At 35.7% G+C, this 15,994-nt stretch overlaps 2 protein-coding genes across 2 annotated transcripts; one reads left to right on the forward strand and one right to left on the reverse strand.

The window, feature by feature from the left end:
* Positions 1-11,789: 11,789 nt before the first annotated feature.
* On the forward strand, positions 11,790-12,092 carry LOC143605700 (putative kinase-like protein TMKL1). Its single transcript, XM_077081717.1, has one exon. The coding sequence runs from the start codon at positions 11,790-11,792 to the stop codon at positions 12,090-12,092; it is 303 nt and encodes a 100-aa protein (XP_076937832.1).
* A 1,049-nt stretch (positions 12,093-13,141) lies between these two features.
* LOC143605702 (F-box protein At5g07610-like) lies at positions 13,142-15,169 on the reverse strand. Its single transcript, XM_077081719.1, has 2 exons — positions 13,689-15,169; positions 13,142-13,626 (listed from the first exon to the last, which is right to left on the reverse strand). The coding sequence occupies exon 1, from the start codon at positions 15,017-15,019 to the stop codon at positions 13,736-13,738; it is 1,284 nt and encodes a 427-aa protein (XP_076937834.1). The 5' UTR covers positions 15,020-15,169; the 3' UTR covers positions 13,142-13,626; positions 13,689-13,735.
* Positions 15,170-15,994: the final 825 nt, after the last annotated feature.

The following is a 15,994-nucleotide window of genomic DNA, read 5'->3' on the forward strand; positions in this document are numbered from 1 at the left end:
AGGCTCTTCTGGAGGTATTTCTATATACGTTATTGAACTTTTCACTGTCTCTAGCAACACATGGGTATTTGATACCGGATGTGGTTACCACATCGTTAATGTCTTGCAGGAGCCTGAGAAGTGGAGGAAACTGAATAAAGGCAGCATGGAACTCATCGTTGGAGATGGGAAGAGAGTACCAGTTCTGGCAACTGGAGTATTTCATTTTACTTGTCCATCTGGCCTAGTTTTTCCTTTAAATAATTGTTTGTATGCTCCTGGCTTGACCAGAAACATCATTTTAGTTTCGTTGGTGTTTGAACAAGGATTTAAGTATGTTCTTAATTGGCATGGCTATTTCTGCTTACTTAAATGATATCTTTTATTTTGAGGCTAAACCTCGAAATGGTATTTGTGAGATTGATGTTCAACCTGACAATAACGTATATCATCTTTCAAAACGTATCAAGACTAGCATCAATGATACTTTTCTATGGCATTGCCGACTTGGCCACATAAGCAAGGCAAGAGTTAAAAGACTCCAATCCGAAGGGATTATTGAATCCACAGGACCGGACTCTTTTGACGATTGTGAATCTTTCTTAGCTGGCAAACTCACCAAAGACTCCTTCACTAATAAAAGTGAACGAGCAAGTGATTTGTTAGGACGCATACATACCGATGTATGTGGACCTTTCAGAACCATGACTAGAAACCATGAAAGATACTTCGTTTCTTTTATCGACGATTATAGTCGATACGCTTATGTGTATCTTATGAAACACAAGCACGAAACTTTTGAAAAGTTCAAAGAGTTTCAAAGCGAAGTGGAAAAACAACTTGATAAAACCATTAAGATACTTCGATCAGATCGAGGTGGAGAGTATCTCAGCTCAGAGTTCATCACTCATCTAAAAGAGCATGGAATTGTTTCACAGCTCACTCCACCTGGCACACCCCAACTTAATGGCGTGAGCGAGAGGAGAAATCGAACTTTGCTAAACATGGTTCGATCAATGATGTGTAGAACTAACTTGCCTCACTCCTTTTGGGGTTACGCCCTTATGACCGCCGCCCGCATTGTCAATCTAGCTCCAACTAAGAAGATAGACAAAACTCCATATGAGATATGGCATAAGGGAAAGAAACCCAAATTGTCTTATCTTAGAGTATGGGGATGTGATGCACATATCACAAGCGAGTCTGATGACAAACTTGATCCTCGCGGCGAAAAAGTTATTTTCGTCGGATACTATTACAAAAGCGGTTATTACTTCTTTCATCATGATACAAATACGATTTCTGTCAGGAGGAAAGGCCACTTCCTTGAGAAGAAATTTCTCAATCGAGGAACTGGAGATAACATTGTCGATCTTGAAGAAATCCAAGAGCCACAACCAACCGCTGAGGAAGTTGGAGAGTCTGATCAACAAGTTGTTGTTGCTGATACATCAGACGTGAAAACAAGCGTTCGCAGAAGTAGTAGGACTCCCGTACCAAATTCTAGATACTTATGTCATCTAGATGGTCCTGAAGTCTTATTAGTAGCCGAGTCTGGGGACGAGCCTACTAACTACAAATTTGCTATCTTGGATCCGGAATCCAAGAAATGGCAATATGCCATGAACGCCGAGATGCAATCCATGTATGATAACCAAGTTTGGAACTTGGTTGAGCTACCCCCGATAGTTGGGCAGTAGGGAGCAAATGGATTTTCAAGAGAAAAACCGACATACATGGAAATGTGCAAACCTACAAGGCACGGCTAGTAGCGAAAGGTTTCACTCAAACTCAAGGTGTTGACTATGATGAAACTTTTTCGCCCGTTGCTATGACCAAGTCTATTAGGATATTGCTTGCCATTGCTGCATACTATGACTATGAGATATGGCAAATGGATGTCAAAACCGCTTTCCTTAATGGACATCTTTCTGAAGATGTCTATATGGTTCAGCCTGAAGGTTTTGTCGATCCAAAATATCCTAATAGGGTTTGCAAATTGAACAAGTCCATTTATGGACTTAAACAGGCATCTCGAAGCTGGAATCTTCACTTTGACGAGAGAATCAAAGAGTTTGGTTTCGTCAAAAATGAAGATGAACCATGTGTTTACAGAAAGGCTAGTGGGAGCACTATATCATTCCTCATCTTGTATGTGGATGACATACTGATCATTGGAAACAACATTCCTATGCTTAAGGAAGTTAAGCAATGGTTGGAATCTTGTTTTGCAATGAAAGATCTTGGAGAAGCCGCATATATTCTGGGAATAAAGATCTATAGAGATAGATCTAAGCGGATTCTAGGGCTAAGTCAAAGTACTTACATAGACAAAGTAATGGCACGCTTCTCAATGGAAAACTCCAAGAAAGGAGCTGTTCCAATGACTAAGGGAACCATGTTGAGCAAATCGCAATCTCCGGCAACGGACATTGAATCAAAACGTATGCAAGCAATTCCATATGCTTTTGCGGTTGGCTCTATCATGTATGCTATGTTGTGTACTAGACCTGACGTCTCGTATGCCTTGAGCATGACCAGTCGTTTTCAACAGAGTCCTGGCATTGCCCATTGGATTGCTGTGAAGAACATTCTAAGGTACTTGAATAGGATCAAAGACATGTTCTTGGTGTTTGGGGGAGTGGAAGAGGAGCTCACTGTAAAGTGTTACACTGATGCTAGCTTCCAGACTGACCGAGATGATTCACGCTCACAGTCAGGTTTCGTTTTCACTCTCAATAGAGGAGCTATTTATTGGAAGAGCTCCAAGCAGAGTGTAGTGGCGGATTCTACCACCGAATCCGAATATATAGCTGAATCAGATGCTGCTAAAGAGGCTGCTTAGATGAAGAAGTTCATCACCGATCTCGATGTGGTTCCGAGTATTCACAAACCAATCGAGATATTATGTGATAACACAGGTGCTATTGCTCAAGCCAAAGAGCCAAGGTCTCATCATAGAACCAAGCACATTCTAAGGAAGTTCCATCTTATTTGGGAAATATTGGAACGAGGTGACATCGTGATAAGCAAAGTAGACACAGATCAAAATCTAGCTGACTCGTTCACTAAGCCGATGACTCAGGACAAGCATGATCAGCATAGAGATGCTATCGGGCATAGACTTGCAGTGATTTATTTTGATTTAGTATTTAGATGTATGAACGTTTAATCAGTTGTACTTTTCTGTTCACTTTTGATTTAATGGTTAAATGCAAACGTTGAATAATACAACTGTGTTCATTTTAATACGTTTAATCCGTGAATATTGTATTCTAAATTATCCGTAGTCGGTCAGACTCGTGGGAGCGATTCTGAATTAAGACTATTCTGACTTTAGACTCAAGCATTTGACTTCCAAACTCACAGACCTCATTATGAATGACGTTGGATGTAACTCGCATCAAATCATCTTCATGGATCTTGATCATAATATGTTTTGATAATAGTATGCTCATTTCGTATCCTTAAGACCTCAGATACATATTAGAACTTTCGTTTACCGAGGAACATTCTTTGATCATGTCAACCGCTGTTGCGTAACTGCCAGCCATAAAGGCATTGGTTGGGAATGTTCTGGAGTTCAGTGGGAGTTGTATGTAGTCAAGATGGGATTCTGTACTCTTACATTAAAATGTAACAGTTAGACATATTGGCGCCCTCGTTGATTCAAACTGGTAAAGTGTGAGGCCTCACCCAAACTAACTGTGTGTTTGATTGGACCACTTGGATTCTATATCGAGAACTACAATAATTGAACACTATGTGAGATTGATTTGATCCATGTCTCATTGTTCAATTGATGTCTTATACAGAAAGGATAGATGACAACGATTACTATAAATTCATTATCTTGCAATAAGGTATTCCAAGATACTTTGTTTATGGATTTAAAAATGTCATATTTATTTTAGGACAGCTATGTGTAGCTAGAACGCCTCTGGCTGTTAGCGTTGTGATACTTGACCCAAATCCGTCCAAGTAGGAGACTGTTGGATTTAATGGTCGGTTCGGGTCAAGTCAACGCGACCGACCCGAATGTAACCAGGTATGAGTTACACCGGGTGTAACGAAATTTCAACCCACTTAAATGTTTACGTTAACTGGGCCCGACACACTCATTTGAGAAGATAAGTTGGTGGATTAAGGCTTTGGGTTAACAATTGGGCTTAAAGCCCAATGGGGTTTAATTGTTAAACCCCAATACCTTTCCTTTAAATAGATAAAGTTTATTCTAATTATGGTAACCTTAAAAAAACTATCTAACCCTAGCTGCCACCCTTTTCCGGCGCCGGTTTTTCGGCAACCCTTTTCGGCCATCTGAGGTTCCGACAGCCGCTGATAGACCACCATCGGAGTTCCATTAGAGCTACAGGACCTCCGCTGCCTCTATCCGCCGCCGCCATCAACCTATAAGCAATTCTCGTTTTTCCGGCGGGTCTCCGACGCACCATTTGCTCCAGTAGCAGCTGCTATTTGGGTTTGTGTTGGTGTTTGAGCTGTTGTCGGACTAGTTTGCTGCCAGATCTACACCAAACCATCATCGGAAAGGTCACCGGAATCCGCCGCCGACAGCCGCCGCCGCCGCCGCTGCCGGATTAGATCGGAGATCTCGTTTGATTGTGTGTGTCATTTCTAGTTTCTTTCGTTAGCCTTCGGTGTCTTCCCAGTTTCGATAACCGAGGTATATCGACAAACTAATCTATGGTTGTTTATTATTGTTTAAATTGTACTCGTATAAAGTTGTAATCGGATCCGGGTTTTGGGTTTCGGTTTTTGGTTCGTGTTAATCGTTTATATTCCGCTGCGTTTTTATAACTCGTTTATATGTTTGTTTATTAATATTGATTAATAACTATTAAAACGAATTATTAACTAAAACGGGTTTAAAAATACTTGACCGTTTTTGCTCCGAACCACCGTTGAAACCCAACACTCCTCACCTTGTATATATACACACGCATACACGCATACTTTAATTAGATTATATCATATATCCATTTATTTATGTTACTTTAAATTCCAATTAATTAAGTTATAAACATGTGATTAACATCCTAGTTAATCAAGACAATTTCCTTTTGGAAAAACAAATTATTTTTGTTTGAAAAGATGTTACCTTCTGAATCCCATTGCACCCCTATAATGGGAGGTATGTTCAAGGTTTTACGAGGATTATCGTCCTTTGATGTTCCAAGCAAGAGACGATGGCGAAACCCTACAAGATCCATCGTGCGGGGAAGAACTACATAACATTTTATTAAGACACATATATTAGGCATTTGTAAGTTCTGCATTTGGTTAGGACAATTAAAATTGACAAAATGGTAATCATCAACTAAGCAAAACATAACAAAACATAAATATATATTTGGATCGGTCGTAGGTACCTGCTTCATTGGACTCATCAGCCATGCAAGTAAAAATGGGCTGTGATGATACGATCATAAGACATATGAATATAAGTGATGATAAATTGGGGTTTGACATTGTTGTTGAATTGAAGCGAAGGTATGAATTATGATTTGATTGTTTTCCGGAAGCGCGTTGATATGATCATGGAAACAATTTCGGACAATATTCAGAATCTGTGTAACTAATCTTGTTCATATTTCGCTTAAAATTGTTTTTTTTTCGTATATATGTACATACGTGTATGTATGTATTGTGTGTATGTAATATGAACACGATAAGTTTGAGCCGTTTCACCCGAAATCTGTGTTATTTAAGTAGTTATATCTAGTAATCTGTATTGAAATAATAGCTAGGTTTCCTTGATTAATTATTTGGGAAGAATTTTGGCTCTTATCAGCTTTCTCTTTCGGTTCAATTTTGTTATCATCTTGATTAAAGTAGCACGTTTCTACTACAACAAATATTGTTTGTTGTAGGTAACTCTTTTCTAGTACACGGTTACACCGAACCAGAACATAGCACATGCATTTTACGGATTGATTCGAACACAACCCTTTTAACCTGAAACTGGTATACTATCTTTTTCCCCAAATATTAGTTACTTAGTTTTGCATAAAATACCTTAGTTCCTAACAAATTTAATTTATTATATAAATGTTTTATTTAAATAAAAATAAAAAAAAACAAAGTGGTCTAAAACTTTAAACAAGTGAGCATATGAATCTGATGTGTCATGTCGTGCATATGAGCATATCCAACTCACAGTCATGAAATGCAAGAAACTATGCACCTAATGATTGAAAAAATGTATTCCAAAAATCGTGGGGTTGTCGAGTTAAGAACATATGTAGTCACAATGCTCCATCTTTGAGCATTATGCGTCATGCGGCGCCCGGACAGAGTTATGGTTTTTTATAAAAACATGGTGTAGTCATAATGCCCCACCACTGGGCACAATGGCGGAGCCACATGTGCTTCACCGGGTTCGGCCGAACCCGGTCAATTTCGGTTTCATGTATAACATATAGGTACGATTTAACGAGCGAACACATTCTGTTCTAGCGAGCAACCCATTCTTTTCTGGCGAAAGAACCCAACATCAATTTAAAAAAGTATTCAAACCCATTGATTATGAAAAATTTAATTAAAAAGTTTTTTTAGTAATGAATAACTGTTTATAAAGTATAAACACTTGAAAAAAACCTAAAAAAATTAGTAACAAATGTTATTAATTGGCCAATAATAACTCATATATGTTAGATTAGAAAAAAAATACCCAAAATTATTAATATATGAGTTAGCTAGCTTTTGAACCCGTGTAATACACGAGAATTTTCAATTAATAAGAACTTCTAAAATTTGTTATTTGAAATATAAAAAATTAAAAAGAAAAAGAAATTAAATAAATATTACAAACAATAATCAGTTTAGAGTCTTAAATTTATAAATTTGAGAAAATCTCTTTATATACAATATTTGTAGTTTTATCACATGTATTCCCTTCATCATCCAATAGTTTAAGACCATGTCTACTGGTGACTCTAGATACGCAACATATAATTGCCCGTGAGAAAAAAACAGGACATCGGAGAAACAAACCAACCCTGGAAAGAGATTGCCACCGGCTCTTGTTAATCGTCATAACAAAGCATACTGAAAGCGGAAACTGTCTTCTGTTGAATTTGAATGGAAACTTTTTATCAGTCGGAGTCAAAGTAACTCTGTGTATAGCATGACGTTTGCCAATTTCACTGCCTGATACAGCCTCTACCTCGATAACCCGATTACCAAGAGATTTGACTATTAACCTTGTTCCGTTACACAAACCATTCTTCTGATCAATATTTCCTAGCAACATAACTGGGACACCAACTTTTAGTATAATTTGAAATAAACACAAATATATACTACTAAGACAGTAGGGTTGGTCAAGATTAGAAAGACAGGATGAGTGCACATATTTAACATGAACATAAAATTAGAAACACTGACCTTAAAGCCATTGTTATGATAAGTGTGTTTCCTATGAGGTAGAAGAAGATTTAGAATGGAAGAATTATTGATGTAAAATGATCTTTTATAATGTGTTTATGACACAATGCTTGATAAGGAATGTCTGAATTCTGAAAATTAAATGGCGTGACATAAGTTACATATTGGAAAGTTGTTTTAATAGAATAGTGGGTTTTAGATATTTTGGGAAGTTGTTTTATCTTAATATCAATTCCTAGCTTTCCTATTTTCTAATATTTAATCTCTTTAAACCATAATATCCATGGGTCAATATGGTATGAACCATTGAAAACTACTTTCCTTATTATATGCTATTTCAATTCTTAAATCATCTTTTCATTTAAAAGCGAGTTTAGGAAATATAAAAGTTGACCAAATCTTGTTTCCATTTAAAAATAACTTTAGAAAATATAAAAATTGATCAAATCGTAGAGCATTCTGCACAACTCAAAAGTTGAAAAACATGTATGTTGAATAACATGTATGTCTATTTAACTTTCAAATCGTAGAAAATATAAAAACAACTTTAATTTTGTATGTTTATTTCAAATAACGGAATTCATTAATTTTTATCATTTGAAAATTCACGTGTATTACACGGGTTTAAAAGCTAGTATAAGAATAAATATAGAAATTATAATATTCAAAATTAATGTGAGAGGTAAAGAATGACTATAGACGAAATTATTATGTTTTAATCTAAATATATAGGGTTTCAATTTGAGGACTAAATTTAAGGGCTTTCAAATCCCTTAAATTTGTAACATTTGTTTGAAAAATTAAATGTAAACTACAGCAAAAAAAAAAATAATTCTAAAGGTTAGTTAAAAAAAAACTTAAAGTAGCTACCATGACTGTGGGGCTAAGCGGTGTTGATATTAGCTCCTGTGCTAAATAACTTAACTTCATATCCTCCTTCAGGTGCTACAAGACCAAATATTAATCAAACGAACGGTGTAAAGTTTAGGTAAGTAGATAAAAACTTACATATATAACGGTGGAATATATGTTCATTCCTTCTAAACTATTAGGAGAAGCCAACCGAGAACCTCTAAAGGCACGCTCAGCTTCTATATAATCAACCAGTTCAAAATAAGATTTTCCAACCTGCACAAATCAATATTTGATTACATTTAATTAAAAAAATTATCATATTCCTCTACACAATAAATAAATGATAACATAAAAAAACATATGAATACTTATTACCTGTAGATTAATATGCATCTTGGATAATTAATTTGTTGAAACCCTTAGACAAATTGCAAGTCAAATGAAATCAATTAGATAATGGAATCAATAAAAAACCTAGATTCAAAGACGCATGATAAAATCAAATGTGTATCAGAAATTGAATGCTATAGTTGAACTGGATTACCTGAAATATCGTCGCTTGGTTAGATGAAATTAACCTGATGTATCCTGACCATGATGAAATCGCCATAGTGAAGATGAAATCAATCTGTTCACTCACTTCTTGTTAGACGAAATCGCAAAAACAAAAAGACCAAGATGAAATCTCATAGTGAGAAAAAGAAGAGAGGCTGAGATACTAAAAACCCTAACTGGAGGATTGTGTTGTAAACGTAATAAAAATTAAAGTCAAAAAGCCAATAATATTTGTGATCCATGGGTCATATAAATTAAACCCATAACCCATGGGTAACATGAATTATGGAGATTGAAGATTAGAAGATAGGATTAATTTGGTTATGACACATAAGCATTTAGTATTTTTGTTTATTAGTATTGTTAGATATGTCCTATCTAATTAACATTAAACATAATACTAAAATAAAAATTAAATAGAAAAATAGCCAAAAACGACAGGTCAATTTCTTTTCTATCAACCATATCCAGACTATAGCCTCTTTCACTAGTTCAAGCCGAAAACAACGATGATGTAAATTTGTTATGATAGAGATATTGAGTTTTATTTAGTAGGCCAAATGACCGACCCAACCCATCCGGGCCCGGAAACTTTGACGCCGGAAAAAGATTAAGCACCGAAAAATTCCGAACCCATAAAAGAAAATTTCTGGCTCCGCCATTGACTGGACATTATGCACCACGTGACGCCTAGTAACTTTTACAATTTTTTGTTTGTTTGTTTGTTTTTTTATTAAAAATAATCAAATAATAATAATATTTTTTAAATAAATACTACATTAAAATAAAAACAAAAACTACTCGTCTCCATCGTCTTCACCCTCGTCGTCTTCATCGTCTTCACTCTCGTCGTCATCGTCTTCATCATCGTATTCGTCGTTGCTCTCGTTTTGATTTTCATTTTCACCCGACAAACGCCAATTCATCCAAAGATGTTGTACCAAACCCCCTTAAGTGCGTTATGTATTTCTCTTGACCGCGCGAAATATGCATTTTCAAGTCTTTGCTCCATACTTTCTGGAGTTCGTGGTGGATCTGAGTCCGATATGAAAGTTGGAGATATTGCTCTTCCTTCGTCTTCGATGATCATATTATGCATTATGATACACGCATACATAGCACTTTTCATTCTTTTTAAAGACCATAGACGACAAGGATTTTTAACAAAATGCCAGCGTTGTTGAAGAACCCCAAAACACTTCTCGATATCCTTTCTCGCAGACTCTTGTACTTTCTTAAAATACTGTCTTTTATCATCCAACGGGTCTCTAAATGTTTTCACGATAATCGCATACTCTGAATATATTCCATCACCCAGATAGTACCTATGATGGTAGAATTATCGTTAGCTCAAAACGAAGCGACGTGTACAGTCCCAAATATGTAACTCTCAATCACAGGTGACTGTTTTAAGAAGGTGATGTCATTGCTAGAACCGGGAACACCAAAGAATGCCGACCAAATCCAAAGGTCGTATGAAGCAATCGCTTGAAGGCTGACCATTAGTCCCTTTTGGGTTAACGGGTTAGACTTGTTTATCTAAACATGACCCATATATTTTTCGTGTCAAATATATTGACCATAATCAAATCAATTTTACTTAAATGAGTTGAATAGGTTGACAAGTTGTAAACGAATTAAAGTCATAAACAAGTTGCTAAACATGTAAATGAGTTAAATGTGTGACTTCATAACAAGAAGTGTACACCTTTTGTCTTTTAGGTATAAGCTAACTTGGTGGTTATGTTTCTTAAACAATGGTAATTACAAAACTCTTTATTTGAAAAACTTGTAAATTTTGTTAACTTTACAAAATGACTATTTTGTCCTTACACCTAAAGGAAAAATGAATAACTTTCACAATACTTTACGATAAGTTTTTTTTCCCTTTTTTTAGTTTACATTATATTTAACTGAGTCAAACGGATTACAAGTTATAAAAAAATTATGAATGTAACTAAGTCAAGCGGATTACAAGTTATAAAATAATTATGAATGAGTCACAAATGGGTTGGGATTGCAAATGAGTTAAACTAGTTATCATGTTGATAGGCTGACCTTATAAATATATTTTTTTAAATTTTAAAATGGGTGATCGTCGACTCGTTTTTATCTAATTGATTTGAACATACCAATCGGAACACGACATTTTTATTAAACGAGTTAGAATAACAACTCAGAACCTTATTATATTTCCGTCGTGTTAGAAATGGTACATAAACCTCTAGCAATGTAGTACTTGTTGATAGTGGTGCACAAAAAACCTAAACCTGGAACCGGTTTTTTTATACCCGGATTTTAATACCCGACCCTACATGTAGGGTACGGAAAGGATATACATTTCGGTACTAAAACCCGAACCCGAACCTGACCCGATTTGTACCAGGTAATACCCGAAACCGGGTATTTCAAATACCCAATCTATACATGAAAAATACCTTAAAAAATACCCAAAAAGTACCTCTAAAAAGTGCAACCTCTTAAAAAATTCAATCTATACCCGAAAAAACCCAAAAATAAGGTTTTTTAATACCCAAATATAGGGTATTCAAATACCCGGTTTTAAAATACGCGGTTCTATACCCGACCCGATACATAAGGTATGGTTTTTAGAGACAATACCCGAACCCGAACACGACCAAGGTATTACCAATACCCGATTTTCTAGTACCCGGTTCCATACCCGAAACCGGGTATTTGAAAAACCCGATCTGTACACATCTACTTGTTGATTCTTTTGTTTTGCATAATAAAGGTAATCTTGTTTTACTTTGAATTGGGCAGATGGAAATAGTGAGGCTTAGAAATGGAGTGTGATTTACAGAATATCAAGTGGCATTGCTAAAGGATTAAACCATCTCCATACAAGCCTTCAAAAGCCAATCATCCATGGCAATCTAAAATCGAAAAACATACTATTAGGTCAAAATCAGACACCATTTGTATCTGTTTTCGGCCTACATATGCTCTTAAATCCATCCACAATTCAAAAAATGATCGAAGATGCTGCGGTTGAAGGCTACAAGCCACCCAAGCTGATTAAAACAAATGATGCGAGTGTTGAAACCGATATCTTCAACTTTGGAGTGATCTTACTTGAATTACTTACAGGTAAAGAACCGAATGAGAAAGATTTTAACTCTCACTCAATGTTGGATCATTGTATATTCAGTCCAGTTGACGAAGAAGACATTTTGAAATTGTATCGGCTTGCAATGGCTTGTTGTTCGCCATTGCCTTCTTTTAGGCCCAACATAAAGTACATTTGCAAGAAGTTGCAAGAAATCGAACCGTGATGACCAAAATCTTGAGCATGGTTGTGTTAAATGTTAAGATGATTCTTCCGAAAAAAATAGTAGCTAATGCCTTACACTAGTATGTTTTTGAAATCACGGTTTAGGATTGTTCATTACGATTTAAAGTTATAAAACTTATATTATTTTTACCTGGTATATAAAATTATAGAGATTACCATACACCAAGTAAACATTGTTATCAAAACCGGATTGGTCGTATTGGGAGCCGGTTAGATAACTAGTCCGATTGAGCCCATTTGAACTGTTGCCATTTGAGCTAGTCAAGCTGGTTGAACCGACAAATTGGGTTACAACACAGAATCAAAACAGTAAACTATGGCTATCAAGTAATCGAAAACAGAACAAAATGAACCATCATCAACTATCAACTATGAACAACTTTACAAGTTACAGCTTAACAATGAACTTACAAAAGTAACAAACAGCTTATAAAACAATAAAACCAAGTGCCAATAAATTTCCATTACTAATTGAAAAAAAAATTAAAAAAAGAAAAAGAAAAAACTTACTGTCGAGCATCGAGCAGTCAATAATCTTAAATGCAAGTCTTCCACATGAGGGACTTTCTCAAACTTCAATCAGCACACATTTACTTGCAGACAGCAAAAGTCATGAATCGCGTAGTCTATGGCATCCGTATTGATAATAAGACTAAAACAGTTTCCAGCCACTTTTGTTGCTCCCTTCTGGTCAAGTCTGTAGTACAGTGATTAGGCCTGTAAACGAATCGAACAAACACGAGCGGGGGCATGTTCGTAATTTAACTTTAACTGAACACGAACATATAGTCGAACAAATTTTTGTGTTCATGTTCGTTAATTAAGAAAACGGGCATGTTCGTGTTCATTCATGTTCGTTCGTTTAAAAACTAAACGAACACGAGCATAAACGAACACAAACGAACGAAAACAAACTTAAACGAAAATAATCAAACATAACTACATAAGCTAACGCAAATGAACATAATTGACCAAACATAACCAAGTATATATGTATGTATATATACATATAATTTAAACAAGCATAAACGAACGAACATAAATGAACGAACAAAAGATGTGTTCGTTTAATTAAATAAACATTTTTTTCATGTTTGTTCGTTTATTAAATAAACGAGAACATAAACGAACTTCCTGCCGAACAGTTCATGAACGTTCGGTTCGTTTACAGGCCCAACAGTAATCAAGGCAGCATTTGTGCAGCTATATGGTCAACCAAAACAGTATATATTTGATTAGCATCAACAAAGAAACTGATCTAAAGTAGCAAATTGGAATCAAATAGAAGCAGTTTGATAAGATTTCAGCAATAGTTCAAGATTATTCAATATCACAGCAGCGTTTCTACGAAGATAAAGTTCTAATCAGCAGCAAATGGAACAGATTGATAAATTGCATTACACATATCAAAAATTTTCAGCAAAAGAGCAAGAAATGAGTCATTATGTCAAATAAGATTTCATAACTTATACTCTCAACAAGCATATTAAACTCTCAAAAGACTACAAAACAAACTAAACACTTCATCAAACATTTGAGTCATTACATCAAACAGCTAAGTAGCTAACATGCATACATCAGAACTTATTAAAGCTAAAAACTCTTAACACATTTTGTAACCAGTCAGAATGAAGCTAAACGCTGGATATACGGATGAATTTCCCTGCGCCCATGTCTTCCAACCTCAAAGTCGGTGGTCATATTAGTTAACCACTTAAAACTCTTATCTCGAACATTGTACCTTAGGATCTTCCTAAAATATTTCAACACCAGGAATGTATCTTCGTCTTCTATACCTCTAACAACATCAATTACTACAAAACCACAATAAAGGCCATACGGGTAGTTCCGGATTATATCAGGGTAGCAACCCAGAAGATCATCACCGACTTCAAACTTCGCAAACCACCCGGAATGATCCCCTAACATCTCATAGACATTTAGATGGAAACGGGTTCCATGACATGTGGTATCTACCATATGCAGATGCCCTCGAGACTCCCCAAAGTATATAGGGGGATGAGCATCCCAAGCATCCCCTTCCAAAGATGTCATCCTCGCCTGCACTGGCAATGGTAATGGCAAAGTTCGCAACTCTTCTGAGTTGAGATCGAAATAGAACAGACTGCCACCTGACGGATTCCAGTGAATCGCTCCATTCCAGTAAACTCCACTTCCGAAACGCGCATAAGGATTCTCAGAGAAATAGTTGTTTACAGTCTTCCATTTCCCTGTCTCAGAAAAATATATTTGAATAACAAATATACCTGCACTACCAAGAATACAAACAGCTTTGTAACGGGGACAGGTTGTTTGATGAAACGCGAGCCCCATGAAACGGATCGATTTACGAGCATCATCATCTCCAGGGACTGAAGGGATGATCGCAAACTGTTTGGTGGTGGGATTGAACACATAATACTTATGATCACGTATATGACCTCGATCACAACAACAAAGAAGTAAACCGTTGCAAGATTGAACGATTTTGATACCGTTTAGATCAGGGCAGAAATCGAGACTCTGGTAAGGAGGAGGGCTCCGGTCTTCAACGTCATACGGGACATACTTGTTGTGGACAAAAAGACCAGGAGAGATCGGGAATTTGTCATACCGGAGGGTGAAACTCCGGTGACTTAAAAGCCACCACCAGTGTTTAGATACAGATTTGAATTGCAGGATGGAGGTAACCGGGAGCCGGTGAAGAATTTCGGTTAAAAGGTCATCGTTGGAACCGATCCGTTCTGCAGACGAAGTCAATTGATGATAAGAATCTGTTGTGGTTTTCTTCGGGTAGTAGTTTTTTAGGGCGTTTCGGGTTTTCCTGATTTTGGCTCTAGTACTTACCATTGTAGAGTTGGTGGAGGCCGGACGGGCTTTCAATGTAAGCTTTCGATTAAGAATCATTTTATGTGAAAACTCATTTATAAGTCGAAAGAGGAAAGAAATCTCGTGATAGTGGTGTGTTACAAGATTATGTAATATTGTATAATCAGATCCAGATATTGTGAATGAACCAAAACAGACATTAATATTTATGGTTAGCAGTCGGTGACCCATTGGCAGAGAGACAAAGCCTCTTAAATACCTAAAGGTCCGGGTTTATGTCCCGGGAAGTAAAAGAAATTTGCCTTTCAAAAATAATATATTTATTGCTAGCATATAAATATATAGTATGATAATTTGTTTTCCATTAACTATATAATACACTTTTTTATTAAACTGTTCATTGATTAATTCTAATAAGTTCACCTATAGTTCAGTACATCAGATATTTTATAATATAACTTTTAACATAAAGAAATTTATATCAATAAAGTTGTAAAAAAAACTAATAGACTTTTTGAGGAATTCAGCAATAAGTCCTTTGACTACATGTTTGACTAATTAAATCTCCAGACTTTGTAAACTATCAAAAAAAAACTTTTTTATAAATTTTGGAGACTTAAATGAATCACAAATTAACTGTCCGTAAACCGTTCGGCGAAAATCCGTATATGTTTGTTCATTTAATAAACAAAGAACGTGAACAAAAAGTTTGTGTTCATTTAATTAAATGAATGAACATGACACATGTTTCGTTCATTCATTTATGTTTGTTTATGTCCAATCGTGTTCGTTTACATATTAATAGAATACATTTGAATATTATTTGTATTTTACAAATTATAACACCTTAATATGTTTTATAATTGTATTCATTTATGTATGTTTGTATTCATTACGTACGTTCATATACGTTTATTTATTTTTGTTTATCTTTGTTCAATTATGGTCATGACCTATTCGTATAGGGTTTGAATGAACGGTCAAAAACAAACACGAACATGTTCATTTATTAACCGAACAAACATGAACACAAATATTTGTCCGTGTTCATTT

Source organism: Bidens hawaiensis, unplaced genomic scaffold, assembly GCF_021521415.1.
Source record: "Bidens hawaiensis isolate Kalapana, Puna unplaced genomic scaffold, B.hawaiensis_p1.1 tig00070838_1, whole genome shotgun sequence".
In the NCBI taxonomy this organism is placed as follows: Eukaryota; Viridiplantae; Streptophyta; class Magnoliopsida; order Asterales; family Asteraceae; genus Bidens; species Bidens hawaiensis.

Bases quoted from the DNA above. Each gene is read 5' to 3' on its own strand.
- LOC143605702 (XM_077081719.1), bottom strand. From the start codon at position 15,019: ATGATTCTTAATCGAAAGCTTACATTGAAAGCCCGTCCGGCCTCCACC.
- LOC143605700 (XM_077081717.1), top strand. From the start codon at position 11,790: ATGATCGAAGATGCTGCGGTTGAAGGCTACAAGCCACCCAAGCTGATT.